This window comes from Raphanus sativus, chromosome 8 (genome assembly GCF_000801105.2).
Source record: "Raphanus sativus cultivar WK10039 chromosome 8, ASM80110v3, whole genome shotgun sequence".
NCBI lineage: Eukaryota > Viridiplantae > Streptophyta > Magnoliopsida > Brassicales > Brassicaceae > Raphanus > Raphanus sativus.
In genome coordinates this window covers 13,391,584-13,407,556 of record NC_079518.1, presented here as the reverse complement: position 1 = coordinate 13,407,556, position 15,973 = coordinate 13,391,584, and the positions used below count along the sequence as shown (strand labels likewise).

Here is a 15,973-nt window from a genome sequence, read left to right as displayed (position 1 = left end):
AAAGATTAAAAGATAAAAGTGTTATCTGTTTTGGGATGATCAATGAGAAAGTACAAAACATTTTTGTTGTCTATGCAGCTATGCTAGCGACTAAAGGGAAGGACCTTATTGGACCAACAAGCAACTAAAAGCAGTGTTTAAAAAGTTCGAAGCCATGCTCGTATCTTAAGAAACCATACACGTAGAATCAGATGCTGTGACCACTGGTACCTGAAAACATAAAACATTTGAGACAGCTGAAGAGTGATGGTAAAGTAAAATTCACTGTCTTGATCCCATTTGGATCGGTGGTCTTCATCTAACAGCTACGAACCTTGACATTGACTTCCATGCGTGTACGTCCAAGATCTTTGATTGGAGAAGTCAGCACACTTGACCAAAACCATCCCCGTCATATCACACCAAAGAACATCAAAAGTGTGCAAGCACAAATCAATCTGAGAACAAAAACAGCCAGAGTAAACACTTGCTTTAGTTTGATTAATGGACGGTTGCTTTATTGAAGTCAGGAACTTGACTTATGAGTTCTCCAACTAGTTAGCAGGATTAGGATAGAGCTAATGGTGAAAAGATTCCTCATTGTAAAATCCTTTTTCATAATCATTCATTACGGTGAAGTTTATTGGTTTAGTCCCTCCAGTTATCTAAATTCTTCATCTCATGTCAGGTTGTGAAGCCATTTAGGTCACTGGATTAGTAGTTCACTAAGAGATTGCGTTACTTTATTTCTTCTATATTACAAAACGGCTAAGGGTTGATAATGAAGATGATCATAACTACAAGACTGAGAAGATGGTCACAAATTAACAAAACTATGCCAAGACTACGAAACAAAACCTGCAAAATTTAAGTAAGAAGACTAGTTGTGTCTTCTTCTGATGGGAAACTCCAGCAACGCATTGAACATCAAGGAATATTACTTATAGTCGGATGATTTGAAATGTCGGTGAAACAAAAACCTGTCTTAAAAATAAAAAACTGTCTTACCCACATACTCTCAATTCCACAGGAGTAGTGCAGCTAGACATCAATAATTTCCCGTGTAAGTTAGCTGGTGGCATAGACAAAAAAAAAAAAAGTTAGCTGCTGGTATTTATCTGGAAACTAAATAAATTTATTTTAGAATTAATAAAAAAAGAAGGGCCCAACCGGGTTCGAACCGGTGACCTATTGATCTGCAGTCAATTGCTCTACCACTGAGCTATGGACCCAAGTTGAAATTATTTTACACATTATATTTATTAACGATATACTACTACCAAGGGGAACAAATATTTTTTTAAATTTTCTAAAATGAAATATATAGTTCTTAGAATACATAAATATCACTGAAGCACTCAATAAAATGAAACAAACAAATTAAGGTTACAGACTACAACAATTGCACACTTGCAAACCCAAAAATTTATAGATCTATAAATTAGTCATATATAAATCATTAAAAAACAATCCTAACTAATAATTAACCTCCAATATGTGTATGAATAGCCTCACTAATCTCTCGAAGTGAATAATATCAACGACTAACTAATATGTTTAAGAACCTCTTTTCCCTACAGTCATGTCAATTAACTATTATTCATATCTATTTTTCTATGAGTTCTATTGTTAAAATCCTTTTTAGATATCCAAAAGTTCCATGTGTTTTGCAAGATGTAATTGAAGCCTTGAACGTCTGTTATGATGTTAACTTTTTAACATTTTTCATCCAATAATTAATTTCAATACCAAAAATTTGAATCCATTCGGATATTTAATTAATTTCGGTTTGGATTTGGTACTACTTTTTCGGATCGGATTCGGTCCGGTTCTTTGAGTTCGGTTTTTTTTGCCCAGGCCTAATTTATAGCTGGCCACCGTCGGAGTTTATAACGACCACTGCATGCCAAGACCAAGTCGAGCTCATCGCCGCAACCAAGGTAATCGCTTGGAGAACCGTTATATTTGAGTTAAGTTTCGGTCATTTCAGTAAAACGTCTATAATTTTTTAATCGTTGAGAATCTCATGCATGCAAGACCATCATCGTATTCTTCTCCTCGAGACGAAGTCACAGATTCCGACCGCATTACAATCGGAGTCCGGACGAAGCCGCACACGCCTCCGAAAGTTTTGTCATCTGATCGCATGAAATACGACGAAACTTTCGGAAGCCCGTACGACTTCGTTCGGACTCTGATTGCGACGCGGTCGGTGTCTATGGCTTCGTCTTGACGAGAAGAATACAATGATAGTTTTTCATGTATGAAATTCTCAACGTCTAGGAAGTTATAGACAATTTACTAAAACAGTTGAAACTTAACTCAAATGCATAACTGTCCTCCGGTGGTTACTTAGGCTGCGAACGGTGACGATAATACTCATATAACACGAAATACCATAAAATAAGATTCATTCGGTATTTATGTTAGATTCGGATTAGTTCAGATTCATTTATATCGGATTGGATTCAGTCATGTTTTCGTCTTCGGTTTATTTGTCAAGGGAGCGATAACAATAGTCAAGGTCGTGGCATTCGATAACACCGTTAATACCGGTCAAAAATTCAAGTTTTCATTCCTAGTTTTGATATTCTTATATTCCGGTCACGTTCTCTTTTGATTTCTACAGCTTGTAACTTATATATAAACTATAAAGACACAACCAGTATGAATAAACTAATCACTCTCTCTTACAAATTGGCGATTCATTTTTTCTCGAACAACTTGTGTGTGGACTTGAAGCAACCAATAACCTTCTTTGTCGTCTTGGTTTGTTAAATCCAAAGACCATGAAGTAGAGGAATCAAAGGCCTTCTACAACCCTTGTGTACTCAATCAGTCGACATGTCAACCGAAAGAAGGTAGTAGCTATCCTATTTATCCATTCAAACCGATCCAACGAAAATCAGATCGATTCCTAAGGGGTTTCTAACAAAGATGAAAACCACAATAGTTCCAAGTGTTTGCAGCTGCAGCCTGCAGGGCATCAAGACTTCCCATCAAAACCAAAATGTATGTGGTTCTAAGTTTCAACAACACCGACTCATGCATCACCGGAAAGACGCATGTACATCCTTGACAATTAAACAAGCAATGTTATAAAAAGTTAGGTTATAATGGCTCAATAAGGAGTTTTGTCAATTGAACTTGTGTCAACTACTCCAGTAAATTTTTAACAAATCTTTGGAGGATGAATGAAAATAGTGAATTCGTTACATTTTTATAAATTACACTATTTATAAGGAATATTTTTTTCAACATATAGTTCCTCCGCATGAAAACAGATGGAACATCATTAAGTCTGATTTTATAGAAGGTAAATTATATGAAGAACATACTAAAATATTAAAAATACTGGTGGACAAGTCATGTTTTGATAATATAAATAGAGATCTCTCACATACAAAACTGAATTTGAAACGGTGTAAAGATTTGAGAGAGTTGTTGGGGTTTCAAGCAGTGTAAGCGCTCTTCGCGCCTCTGTCCAGCTTCTTGGCATCCTCCTGAAGGAAAAAAAAAAATCACACCAATACAGACAGTGAGATAATTAAAAAAAACTTATAAATTGGCAATTCAAGATGCACTCTTCTTACATGGATGATGAAACCAATGCTGTTGTTGTAATCAATAATCTCCTTCCATTGTCTCCCAATGCTCACCTGCAACATCAAAAGTAAACGAAAAAAAGTTTCATGTATTTTTTTAGCCGGAAGAGAGACAGTTTAATGGACAAAACTATGTTTTACCTGAGCAGCTTCGTTGGAAGCGTTTTTGGTCCAAATGGATATCCTCTCTTGCTTTGCTCTAACGTTGACAACAACTCCGCATATCTCATCTCCATGGTCAAACTGTTCTCCAATCAACGCAAGCAACTACATGGAAAAAAACCTCCAATTAGACTCGAGTGGATGGTGAAACAAGAATAGTAAGAAAAAAAAAAAAGAAGCATACAGTGTAAAGCCAGGGCTTATCAGACTTCTCCTTGGAGAAGTTCATAGTCCATTTGCCACCATTAGCACAAATGGGATCCTCCCACTTAGGTTCGATATTGTGTTTGAAACAGTAGAAGTCAGCTCCGGTAACTAACTTGCTCGGAACCCGCATGTTATTGTACAGACTGCAACCAAAGCAACGAAAGATAAGTCCTTAAATCCCATTGAGAGAGACTCACAAACCTAAGAGAAGAACACAAGAAAGTATATATATATACACACGACAAACACAATATCCTCCAACACTAACCAAACCAAACCCCATGTCGCATAATCGTTGTAAGAACAAAAGGCCTAACCTCCGTAACTCAAACACTAAACAAGTAATACATCAGAAACAGACAAGAACAAGTAGACTTTCACGGAACCTAAACCCACCAACAAAGAACATAACTTTCCTCAATCTAAACAAAACCAAACTAAAACCCATGTCGCATAATCCATTGTAAGAAAATAAATTATTGTTTTTTTGTTTGGTAAAAAAGACCTAACTCACCCCCAGAACTCCTCGACGGTGGAGAAAGTGAACACGGATCGCAGAGAGCTTCCCCAAGTCGTCTGCTTTAATTTAACAGAAGGGTTATCGAACCAGAAAGTCCACGAATGCTCCAACGGATGCGACTGAGGAACGGCGGATTTGCTCGATTCGTCTCCCTCTCCGATCTCTCCTTCCTCAGCATCATCGCCTTGTTCATGGTATCGATCGATCTGGTGGTCTGTAGGGTTAGGGTTCGCTTCTTCCGTAACAGCAACAACAGGCTTGGATGTGTCTTCTACCGCCATTGTTAAAACTTTTGCCTTTCTCTTTTCTCTCCAAACGATGGATGGATGTACTTCTTCTTCTTCTGGTGTAGGGTTAATTGAGATACGACGACGTCGGCCTAACATAGTTTTATGCATTTTCTAATCTTTGGGCCTTAGTATTGAGATTATAACGGGCCTTTTACACTGGGCTTTGGTTTCTTGAGGCTCGCTGTCAGGAATCTGTTTGTTTCTACTTTTTAGTGATAATGACTCAAGTCTGATAAATCATAAATGTAAGAGTTGAGTCGACTGATGATTGTACACTGTCGTATACTCTACGATGATTTTTCTTTTTAACCGTACGTAAGGTATGTCGGCAAAAGTCCAACTACTCTCCCAGGACAGTCTCTAAAATTCTTCATATAACTTAAAGACGTTATTTCATTATTGTTTGGTCTCTAACTAAAAATCAACCTTTTTCAAGTCAAAGCTACCACGGCTTACGTAAATGGCATGGGCGTTCGTTCACACTGTTGTATTATTTGGAAGCTGCAAAAGAACATGCCAAACGAGGCCGTAGAGAAGACCAATAAATTTATCGATTACATTTAGATGTGAATTTTTTTTCATAAATAGTTTAATTATAGAGAGTAACGAGATATCTGACATGGCCAACTCACAACCACTTGACTATTGTCCCCACTCTCCCCATGTCATTCGTCCTAACTGCCATAACAATTTGAAAAAAAATGTTAAACAAATCCTCAACTTTACGATTTGGATCATTATAATCCTCAGTTTTAAAATAACCACAAAAATCATACATTTATTATCAACAATCTAAAAAAGCTCTAACTTTTTGTTGAATGGATCACCTTAAACCCGACGTTAATTACACTGACAGAATATTTAAACTCAGTTAATTTTCTTCGTAAAACAAAACAATGCCGTGTTTTGTCAATTAAAAATACATTTTCTTCGCCATCGAGAACATCTGTTTTGCTCTTTTTCCTTTTATCTAAATCGTCGACTCCACTTTTGACCCCAACGGCTTTGGATAATTCTCCGAGAAGCTCGCCACGAGATTGTCCTGACACCGCTGACATAGACGCTACAGAGCTGGAACCACCAAATTTCTCTTGTCAAGACTTCTTGTTCTTTTGATTACTCATCTTTTCTCTCTACGATCTGGTTCGTCGAAGATTTTTGATGATGGTTCGTGATTTAGGATTCGTAATTTAGAGAAAACCTTCAAATCAATTTGAGAAATAATAAGAGGAGATGTGTTTTTTTAATTGACAAAACACGGTGTCTTTTTGGTTAACGATGAGAATTAACTGAGTTTAAATATTCTGTCAGTGTAATTAACGTCAGGTTTAAATTGATCCATTCAACGAAAAGTTAGAGATTTTTTAAATATTTGATAATAAATGTGTGATTTTTGTGGTTATTTTGAAAGCTGGGGATTATAATGGTTCAAATCGCAAAGTTGAGGATTTGTTTAACATTTTCCCCCTTTTTATTTTGTTTTCTTATTAACGTTGGTTTTTTCTGTTTATTCAATTATACCGACAGTGGTCACACTACCAACTACAACTTCAGTATGACCATGTTCCATCTTTAGCTCCACCAAATTGTTGTTTTTGGCTCTATTTTAATTAAAAAAAATAGATGATATTACTGCAGCCTTCAGTAATGCAATGAATTAAATAAAAAAGTATAATATTGTGACTTCAAATCAAAACACACTCATTATCGAGTTTATACATCACTTGAAATTAGTAAAACGGTTCAAACGCGGATTACAAAACGAAACAAACGCGGAAATCAATACAGAAAAACAAGGAGTGATTTGGGAGTAATGCATGTATAAAACCCCACACAAACTTTCCCACTGACCCCCATTTGAGTTTCAATACTTTACGGCTCACCAAAAAAAAAAACAAAAACAAAAAACACTTGCCTTTTTGTTTTCTTCTAGATTTTACCGACGAGAGAATAAGGAAGAGACAACCCACGATCCTCCATAGCTGTACAGTACATAGATCCCCCACAAAGAAAAAGAAACCCAAATCAATCAATCAATCATGCCTTCCGGTGCTAAGAAAAGGAAAGCCGCCAAGAAAAAGCAGCAACAAGAAGCCTCTTCTACTCTCAAATCAATCAACCATGGTGAAAGTTTACATCTTTTTCACAATCCCCATCATCTCTTTTGCTTCTTTTTTTTTTTGCTTGTCTGTCTCTCTGTCTCAATTATTTCAATTATTCTCTCTATTTAGATTCTTCAAAGTTTGGATTTTTGTTGTTGTGCTCATTGATCCAAACAAAATGGATAACTCTTTCTTTTTAATATCACTCACTGTAAATCTTTGGGTTTTCTGGCTAATTTTTTAAAATATTTTTGTCTGTCAGATTCCATGATTTATGATTGAAAGTTTATATCTTTTTTGCTGTTTCCTGTGGATCTCTGATGCTTTTACTGTTCTAGTTTGGTGTTTCCAGGTTTGACTCTTTTAGAGTGTGGATTTGACTTGAAATAGAGAGTCAATAAGTTGTGTGATAGTCTAATATTGTTTTGTCTGTTCTGAAACTGATTAGATTTGTTAAAAAAGCAGGATCTACCGAGGAAGAAGCTGTCAGAATCGTAAAGGAAACAGGGTTGGATACTAATGAGCAGCGTGTAGAGATCACTGATTCAAGCCATGATCATGACAAGAGCTCTAGCAGCAACAGCAGCAGTAGCGGTAGTGGTAGTGGTAGCAGCAGCTCTGATGATGATGAATCCCATGAAGTCAAGGAGGAGACTGAAGTGATCATCACTGTGCCAAGTCAACCTGTTCCAGTTGCTGGAGACGCTCCCTTTATTGGTTCTACTGCTAATGCGATTGTAGAGAATGCCGGTTTGATGGATTCAACTACACCTAGTGATCCAGAGACTGAGAACATTGTTGTGACCTCGTCTGCCGCTGAAGCTTCTCTTGCATCTGATGAGAGTAAGCAGGCGTCTTCAAGCACGACTGGCTCTGATAAAAAAGAACTAAAAAAATGTGTTCCTGAAGGGAGCAAAGAGTCTCAAGTTGTCATTTCTCATGTGGAAGAGGTGAGATTCTCATTGTTAAACCTATTTTGGATTGTGTTGACTATGTTTACCAATAAAAAGACTAAACTCAGTTGTTCTCGTAGGATCCCGTGCGACCAACACATGGAGTTGCGCAAAGAACCTCATGGTTAAGTTGTTGTGGCTTGTTTGATGTGATGACAGGATCCAGTAGATAAGCTCAGGTACACCCTTTCCCAACTTCTTTATTTTTATGAGATTCGTTTGTCTGCTTATGATTCTTTAGCTCATGTGTCTGTGACCCTCCTCTTCTGTTCATTCGCAGAAACTTGAGTCGTCGCCTATGAAGTCAGAAGCTGCAATATGCTAAATGTAATGAATGTCTCTCTCTCTCTCTTTCACTTAAGAACACAAAACATACCTTTTCTCATATGAAATAGAACTCAGCTTCTAGTAGTAGTCTTCATATTAGCAGGCATGTCTGCATAGTCTTCCCTTTCGCTCTGTACCATTACTTGTCTATTGTTGTTTTTTTGTTCTCTCAGGTTCTGAGACTTTGAGACTGTTGTTGTTGGCCAATTTATGTAATGATTAAATCACTACGCATGAGCTCAAAGTATATATTATCTAGCAATAAGGTTTTGTATGATTGATTTCTATAAGGCAACACCACAACTCTAGAAAAGAAAAGAAAAAACTCTGGTCCAAGAACACTAAAAATTAAGAATAGTTCTTCGTATCTCCTTGATGATTGCCTTCAAATCTACATTGTTATTCCTGACGGATTCAGACAAGTGTTGGGGCTCACTAGAGCGCCCAACATTGATTCCAACACTATTGTGCAACTTATGTGTTAGCCTAGTGTGCAAACTAAATGATGTAATGACTTGATGTTATTTTACAATGAACATGTTTATCTTAGTTTCCGCTTGTGTATTGAATCATATGGATGAACCTCAAATACTTGAAAATGACTTGGAAACTATTGGACATAAAAATCGGAAATCAACACTTAGAAGATTAGGTGAGTCACGGTCTGGTTGGATTGAGAAATCCAGGATCGGGTCTTACATATCATATTATTAGCATTGAGTACTCTCACCCAACTATATGATAATCCGCACGACATGTAACTAGTTCTTGCTCAACTAGATCGAGAGAGGCCGATCTTGTTGGCATAAGTGGGTGACCTGCATCCTCCCCTGCTTCAAAAGAAAAACAAATCCACATCGGTTTCTAAAACTTTGACGCGTATTCACCATGCGGCGGGTCATGTTCGCATATTTGTATTATAAAAATTGAAGTATCTATCTATATTATTAAAACTGAAATATTTTTTAGTACTGTTTGGAAACTTGGATAATAGATTAAATGAAATAAAACTAACATATACCTACAATCAAACTTAACTAATTTGCAATCACATTTACCTGTATATTATTATATGGAATAAAACTAATATATTCTGATTTTCTTCAAATCAAACATTCCAATTTAGATTTTTAAAATTTTAATATAGATGTTTTCGGATATAAAAGAGGAATATACTACCCATTAGATTTGAAATCATAATTTTCCAAAAATAATAATGTAAAAAACTAATCTACTGTGACTTTCTACAAATATAACATTCCAATTTAGATTTTTATTAGTAAATATATAGATATTGTTCCAATTAAGGTTGTTGTTTATTATATGTATAAAGTGAACTACAATATTTTTTGTGTAATTTATGGTTGTTGTTTCTTTGTGGTAAAAATAAAAACACAAAACTGTAATATATACTTCTTCCGTATCACTTTAAGTGGTTTTTAAGGATTTTGATTTTGTTTCAAAAAGTGATATTCTCACTTTTCTAGACAAAATTTAATGTCATTTAATACTTTTAACCAATTGCAAATAGTGTATCTTTTTTTTCATTGGTTGAACTAGTTTTATTTAATGCTATTTTATATAATCAAGATAAACTACATAAAATTTTGCATTTTCTTAACCAAGATATATATTATTAAAACTGAAGTATATTCTGGTACTGTTTGAAAACTTGGATAATAGATTGAATGAAATCTGTTTGGAAACACGAATAGCTGATTAAATATTTTTTTACACATTTAGCCATTGAATTCATTTTTTATTTACAAATTATGTCGTTTGGAAACTTGAATAGCAGACTAAATGAGATTTGTTTAGAAACACGGATATCAGATCAAATATTTTATTTTATTTACATATCTAGCCATTTCCTTTATTTATTATTTACATATTCTACCACATCATTTAAAATCAAATATTTAAATTAATTAATTATAATGGGTTGTGCTGAAAAGAAAAACACAATCTCGACATATAGTATTGCATAATTATTTATAAATATAGTTTGATAAAACAATTTATAAAACTAGTTGTAAAGAGTTTTTTTGCAAGCACTTCATCTATAATTAGTATATAAGATATAAATAATTAAAAGAATTAAATAGTTTAGCAAGAGAAAATTGCTTCTAAACCGGTGCGTGGTGTTTAATTGGTACATCACGATATACGATGGTCTTTATTAATTTTCTAGAGTGCAGTGTTACCCACTCCACAAATATTGCGATCTTATGTACTAATATTTACCAATATATTTAACAGACTTCACCAATATATATATACCTACAATCAAACTTAATTAATTTGCAATTACAATTACCTGTATAATATTATATGGAATAAAACTAATCTATCATGATTTTCTTCAAATCACATATTCCAATTTAGATTTTTAAAATTTTAATATATATATATATAGATGTTTTCGGATATAAAAGAGGAATATACTAACCATTAGATTTGAAATAATAATTTCCCAAAAATAATAATGTAAAAAAACTAATCTACTGTGATTCTCTACAAATCTAACATTCCAATTTAGATTTTTATTAGTTAATATATAGATATTATTCCAATTAAGGTTGTTGTTTATTATATGTATAAAGTGAACTACAATATTTTTTGTGTAATTTATGATTGTTATTTCTTTGTGGTGAAAATAAAAATACAAATTGTATACTTCCTCCGTATCATTTTAAGTGATTTTTAAGGATTTTGATTTTGTTTCAAAATAAGTGATGTTCTCAATTTTCTAGAGAAAATTTAATGTCATTTAAAACTTTTAACCAGTTAAAAAATAGTGTATCTTTTTTTTCATTGGTTGAATTAGTTTTATGTAATGTTATTTTTATATAACCAAGATAAATTACATAAAAGTATAAAATTATAGATATAATATAAATTATAAAATTATAGATATAATATTATATACAAATTAAAAAATCATGATCAAACATATATATTATAAAATAATATATTTTGTTCTAAATTGAGTTTACAAAACATAAAAATATAAATGGTATTTTCTAAAACTAATAACTTATAAAATTTAATTAATCACAAGTTAAATCTAACATCCACGCGGAGACACGTATCAAATTCTAGTTTTAATTAAAACTCTCAGCCCCTAATAACACATAATAACAAGAGTGACGTGTGTGAAAAGCTAATGTGTAAAGACACTTTTTCCTCTCAACATTTAGAGCAAGAAAAGTTTCCGTTGGGCTTTTTGACTTGGAAAGTTTTGATAAGGAAGACTTAGAACGACGTGGGTTAATAGTTTCTACAAAATGGTAAAATCAAAATAATCATATAGCACTCAAAATAACCATATAATATATACACACACAGCACATGTTAAAATTCAAACATACATGCTCACACGTTTTGATTTTACGTAGGAAGAAGTTTCTGAATGCATTGTCAATTTAAGAGCAAATGCCACCAAACCAAAGACGTTTTACTACAAAATCGTAAAACATAAAAAGTACATCTGGAGAACACACACACACATATATAATATGCTTCACAAACACTTAAAGAGAGATGATGCCCAACATGCAGTTCTGGCCACCGTTTTTGCGCTTGCTTTGGAGGGAACTTTTACATGAACCACTTGTGTATTTGAGGAGAGTAGATATGTCCAATCACCAATCCGCAGAACACACCAGGTACATAGGCTATCACCGCAGATATCCAACTAATCACTTGTTCTTTTGGCTCAGAAAGATCTTCACGTTCTTGTGGTGTAGGATTAGGGACATGAGATTTTCCACATATATCTTCAAGACCGTAGAGTCTAGGGTTATCCATGAATGCTGAACAGTTTTGTCTTTCAAACTGCGTGCTTCGTGGTATCGGACCTTGGAGATCGTTACGGGAGAAGTTCATAATCGACAAAAAAGAGAGCCTAGCAAGATTTTGAGGAATCCGACCCGAGAGCTGGTTCCGAGATAGGTCTAATGCCTCGAGATTTGTCAGATTTGCCAGCGACTGAGGTATACTGCTTGTGAATCCGTTACTAGACAAGTTGAGAATACGCAATCCCTTCAACAGTCCAATAGATTCAGGTATCTTTCCAGAAAAGTTGTTTCCTGAAAAGTCGATACCTCCGAAGTCTGTCCGGATCAGCTCAAATAACATATCGACTCCTTTATTCACCATTTCCATCGAATTAGTGCTATAACCATCTCCCATGTATTCAGTATCTCTTTTGGTTGAATTGGTGATTTCGCTCCAGTTGGCAAAATAGAAAGGTGGCAAAGTTCCATTGAAGTGGTTACGTGATAAATCGATGATTTTTAGACTTTGAAACCCGATGGACATACGAGGATGATACAACGGCCCGTATAGTTCGTTTTCTCGGAGGATTAGGACATCTAATGACGGTAGAGAACCCAGCCAAGATGGAAACACGTCTTTGATTCTATTGCTTTTCACATTTAGAAACTCCAACGAAACGCAGTTGATTAAAGATTTTGGAAGTTTTCCTTCCAATTGGTTGCCGCTGATGTCGACCGACACCAAGTTTGTAGCATTGACAAATATATCTGGAGGAAGAATTCCACTGAGATTGTTGTTTTGCAAATTTAGCGTTGAGAGTTCAACAATAGCATCCTTCAAACATTGAGGGATGGAACCGCCGAAGCTATTCTTGGACAAATCTAAGAGGAGTAACGGTCTAAGCTTGCAAATCCAACTAGGTAATGGTCCTCGTAGAGAATTTGAACTAAGATCCATTGACTGGATGTGCGTCAAATCAGACAGTTCAAATGCTTTTCCAAAACTGCTGAAAGAGTTGTGAGCAAGCATCAACTCCAACATGTCTCCTAACGGACCTGGTATTTCACCTTCCAACTTATTGTAGGAAAGATCAAGAAACTCGAGGTTGGGTAAATTGGGGACTGATCCAGTGAAACTGTTGTCGTGAAGATCTAAATTTTTAAGATTAGAAAATTTTGATATGGATTTAGGGATAGGACCGTTAAATTTGTTTTGTTGAAGAAATAGAATAAGAAGCTTAGAAAAGGAAGATGCATTCCTAAATTCTATTGGTCCCTTGAACTGGTTTTTCCTTAAACTAACAATTCCTAACAAAGGATTCATAAACAAGGATGTAGGAAAATATCCGAAAAATGAATTTCCACCCATATCAATATTTTTCAAGCGTTGGAATTGACTCATGTCAGAAGGAAGTGTGGATTTAAATAGATTGTCGCTAATAACTATGTAGGACAAACTGGTGGATAAATTTAGAAGTACAAGAGGGAACTCACCAGTGAAATGATTATTTGAGATGATTAAATGAGAGAGTTTTGTATAGTTGGCAAATGAAAAGGGAATATTTCCACTGAATTGGTTATTATCAAGGCTTAGGTCTCTTAGTTGGTTTAAGTTTCCGAGTGAAGCTGGAATTTCACCTACTAGATGATTTTTGGAAAGGTGAAGTTTAGTGAGATGAGAAAGGTTTCCTAATGAGGAAGGAAGCTCTCCGGATAGATTGCAATTACTAAGAGTTAGGTTACGAAGATGATGGAGTTTGAAAAGACCACTATCTGGTTTCAAAGAGTTGTTTAGAGGGATGAAATCAAGGTAGAGTGAAAGCACATGGCCAGATTTAGCATCACACATGACACCCTCCCAAGAACAACAATCACTACTCTTGTTCCATGAACTTAAAGACAGAATTGAGTTGGATTTGTTTACCGAAAACTCGTGTTTGAATTCAAGAAGAGCATCCCTCTGGTCATGACGGCAATATTGAAGCACAGGAGAAGCAAAAGAGTGCAAAACTTGGAAAATCAAGAATAACAAGGTAAAAATACCAGATAAACAATGATAGTGGTTTGGGATCTTCATTACCCTTTTTTTTCTTCTCTTTTGTGTTTCTGTGGAAAGTGATAAGTGTGTGTTGATTATGGTCTATGCAGCTCTTTATATAAAGGAAAACAAAAACTCAATTTGTCTTGATTTTGCTTAAGTCTTGCGTCAAGTCGTCGGAGTAGGTAGGTGCATTTTGCCAAGTCTTTAAATTAGTTACTGACTGGATTTTCTACTTGCCGTGCAAGTCTATGTTAATAATTTATTTTCATTCTTATGAATAATAGTTTATATAATTTTATTATAAAAATTCTTCAAAATATAATTTATTATTTTAAATTTAAAATTTAAAATTTTATAAAATTATACACTTTAAAATAATACTCTTTAGATTATTTTTTGTACAAGTAAATGTATAAGTTGTCTTTATAAATATATATCAGTTGTACTTTTTTTAAAAGTTTATATAGATTGTTCAATGTATATTAGTTGCTAGACTTGCTACTATGCTATTATAAATATATTTATCTATCTTTCTATTTGAATGAAATGAATGACTAATCTATAGGTATAATGCTTAACTTTTATTTATATTAAGTAATTTTGTTGTGTGCATATATACTTGAAATACTATTCTTTAATTCTTTTAAATGTATATATAATAGTACAATATTTAGATTCAATTTATAATCATAACAAATATTTGTTTTGAAATTTAAATTCCATTAATTTTTCTTGTTATATATTTAAAAGGGAATATATTTGTAATTAAAAATAATGTTAAGTAATATTTTATTTTACTGAAATAAGATATATAAAATCTAAAATCATAGATCTATCTTCCACTTGATTTAATTATAGTATAAATTAATAATGTTTGGATTATGAAATTTTATTAGTTCATAAATGCTTTTCCTAATTTTTAGAAGTTTGTTAAATTTTCAATGTTTTAGTTTATTGAATAATATCTTTAAATACTCCAATTTATAAATGTATGTTGAATATTTTTGTATATTACTTTTCTATCGTAGGTGAGATTATATTTTCATGTCAGTATTAATAGTAAATATTATTATAAATTTCAACTAAATTATTTAGCGAACATATTTAGGACTTTAGATTTTTCATATATTTTATTAATATTGTTCTTCAAATATCTTTTTTTTTATAGAAATGATGTGAAATTATCTTTAATTTTATATGTTACGTAGCTTCTTCATTATATTTTTATAAATGAATTGGATTAAAGACTTATGAGAGATAATGAGACTAATAAGATTTATTGGTGATAATTGGTTCGACTCTGGTTTTAAAAATTTATCTATAGGTAAGTTGGTTGTAGCTGTAGAGTTGTTATTGTAGATTTTTCTGCAGAGACTTTTGTTGTAGTTAAATTTATTGTAGTTGTAAGGTATATACTGTAGATACTTCAAATGAAATATGTGATGTATATATAAAATAATTATAATGATTCTTATAAATTATCAAAGTTTACTGTTGTTTAAGATGTAATATGTAAATAATATTTATGTTGCTTAAAATATTTGAATAACTTTTAAAACACACATCATTAAATTAAAATATTTATAGATGTTTTTACTATGATTATCTAATTTATTTGGTATTATAGATATTTTTTTAATTTTACAGTTTCTACAGCATATAAAACAAAGACGTAGAATTTTTGTCTAAAATAGATAAGAAAAAAATTGTTTTAGGTTTTTTGCTGTAGCTTTAAAAGTAAAATTAAAGTATGATTCGAAAAAATAATAGAATTTTTTTGTAGGTTTTAACTTTCAAAAATAAAGTTACGACATGATTTGTAAAATTTAATGTTTTAAAAATAAAGTTAAAGTAGAGAGATACAACTCAACCAATCACCCACATTGTTTATGACCTTTAAAAAAAACAAAAGTTTGTAGATTACAACTCAACCAATCACCCACATTGTTTATGACCTTTAAAAAAAACAAAACCAATCACCCACATTCATAAAAGCCTAGGTCATTAG

The 15,973-nt window shown here is 33.2% G+C and overlaps 3 protein-coding genes, 1 long non-coding RNA gene and 1 other non-coding gene across 5 annotated transcripts; 1 reads left to right on the top strand and 4 right to left on the bottom strand.

The window, feature by feature from the left end:
* Nucleotides 1-76: 76 nt before the first annotated feature.
* Nucleotides 77-920, bottom strand: LOC130498845 (uncharacterized). The gene is made up of 3 exons (XR_008937833.1): nt 838-920; nt 314-437; nt 77-210 (listed from the first exon to the last, which is right to left on the bottom strand). It is a non-coding gene; the product is annotated as an uncharacterized LOC130498845 (long non-coding RNA).
* A 219-nt stretch (nt 921-1,139) lies between these two features.
* TRNAC-GCA (transfer RNA cysteine (anticodon GCA)) lies at nt 1,140-1,211 on the bottom strand. The gene has a single exon. It is a non-coding gene; the product is annotated as a tRNA-Cys (tRNA).
* Nucleotides 1,212-3,271: 2,060 nt separating this feature from the next.
* LOC108819130 (eukaryotic translation initiation factor 4E-1) lies at nt 3,272-4,836 on the bottom strand. The gene is made up of 5 exons (XM_018592121.2): nt 4,468-4,836; nt 3,931-4,096; nt 3,726-3,851; nt 3,573-3,638; nt 3,272-3,482 (listed from the first exon to the last, which is right to left on the bottom strand). The coding sequence occupies exons 1-5, from the start codon at nt 4,752-4,754 to the stop codon at nt 3,432-3,434; spliced, it is 696 nt and encodes a 231-aa protein (XP_018447623.2). The 5' UTR covers nt 4,755-4,836; the 3' UTR covers nt 3,272-3,431.
* Nucleotides 4,837-6,621: 1,785 nt separating this feature from the next.
* Nucleotides 6,622-8,422, top strand: LOC108823057 (uncharacterized). Its single transcript, XM_018596285.1, has 4 exons — nt 6,622-6,887; nt 7,331-7,815; nt 7,899-7,997; nt 8,099-8,422. Exons 1-3 carry the CDS (start codon nt 6,803-6,805, stop codon nt 7,989-7,991), a joined length of 663 nt encoding a protein of 220 aa, XP_018451787.1. The 5' UTR covers nt 6,622-6,802; the 3' UTR covers nt 7,992-7,997; nt 8,099-8,422.
* A 3,014-nt stretch (nt 8,423-11,436) lies between these two features.
* On the bottom strand, nt 11,437-14,040 carry LOC108820535 (receptor-like protein 30). The gene has a single exon (XM_018593493.2). It carries the CDS (start codon nt 13,999-14,001, stop codon nt 11,746-11,748), a length of 2,256 nt encoding a protein of 751 aa, XP_018448995.2. The 5' UTR covers nt 14,002-14,040; the 3' UTR covers nt 11,437-11,745.
* Nucleotides 14,041-15,973: the final 1,933 nt, after the last annotated feature.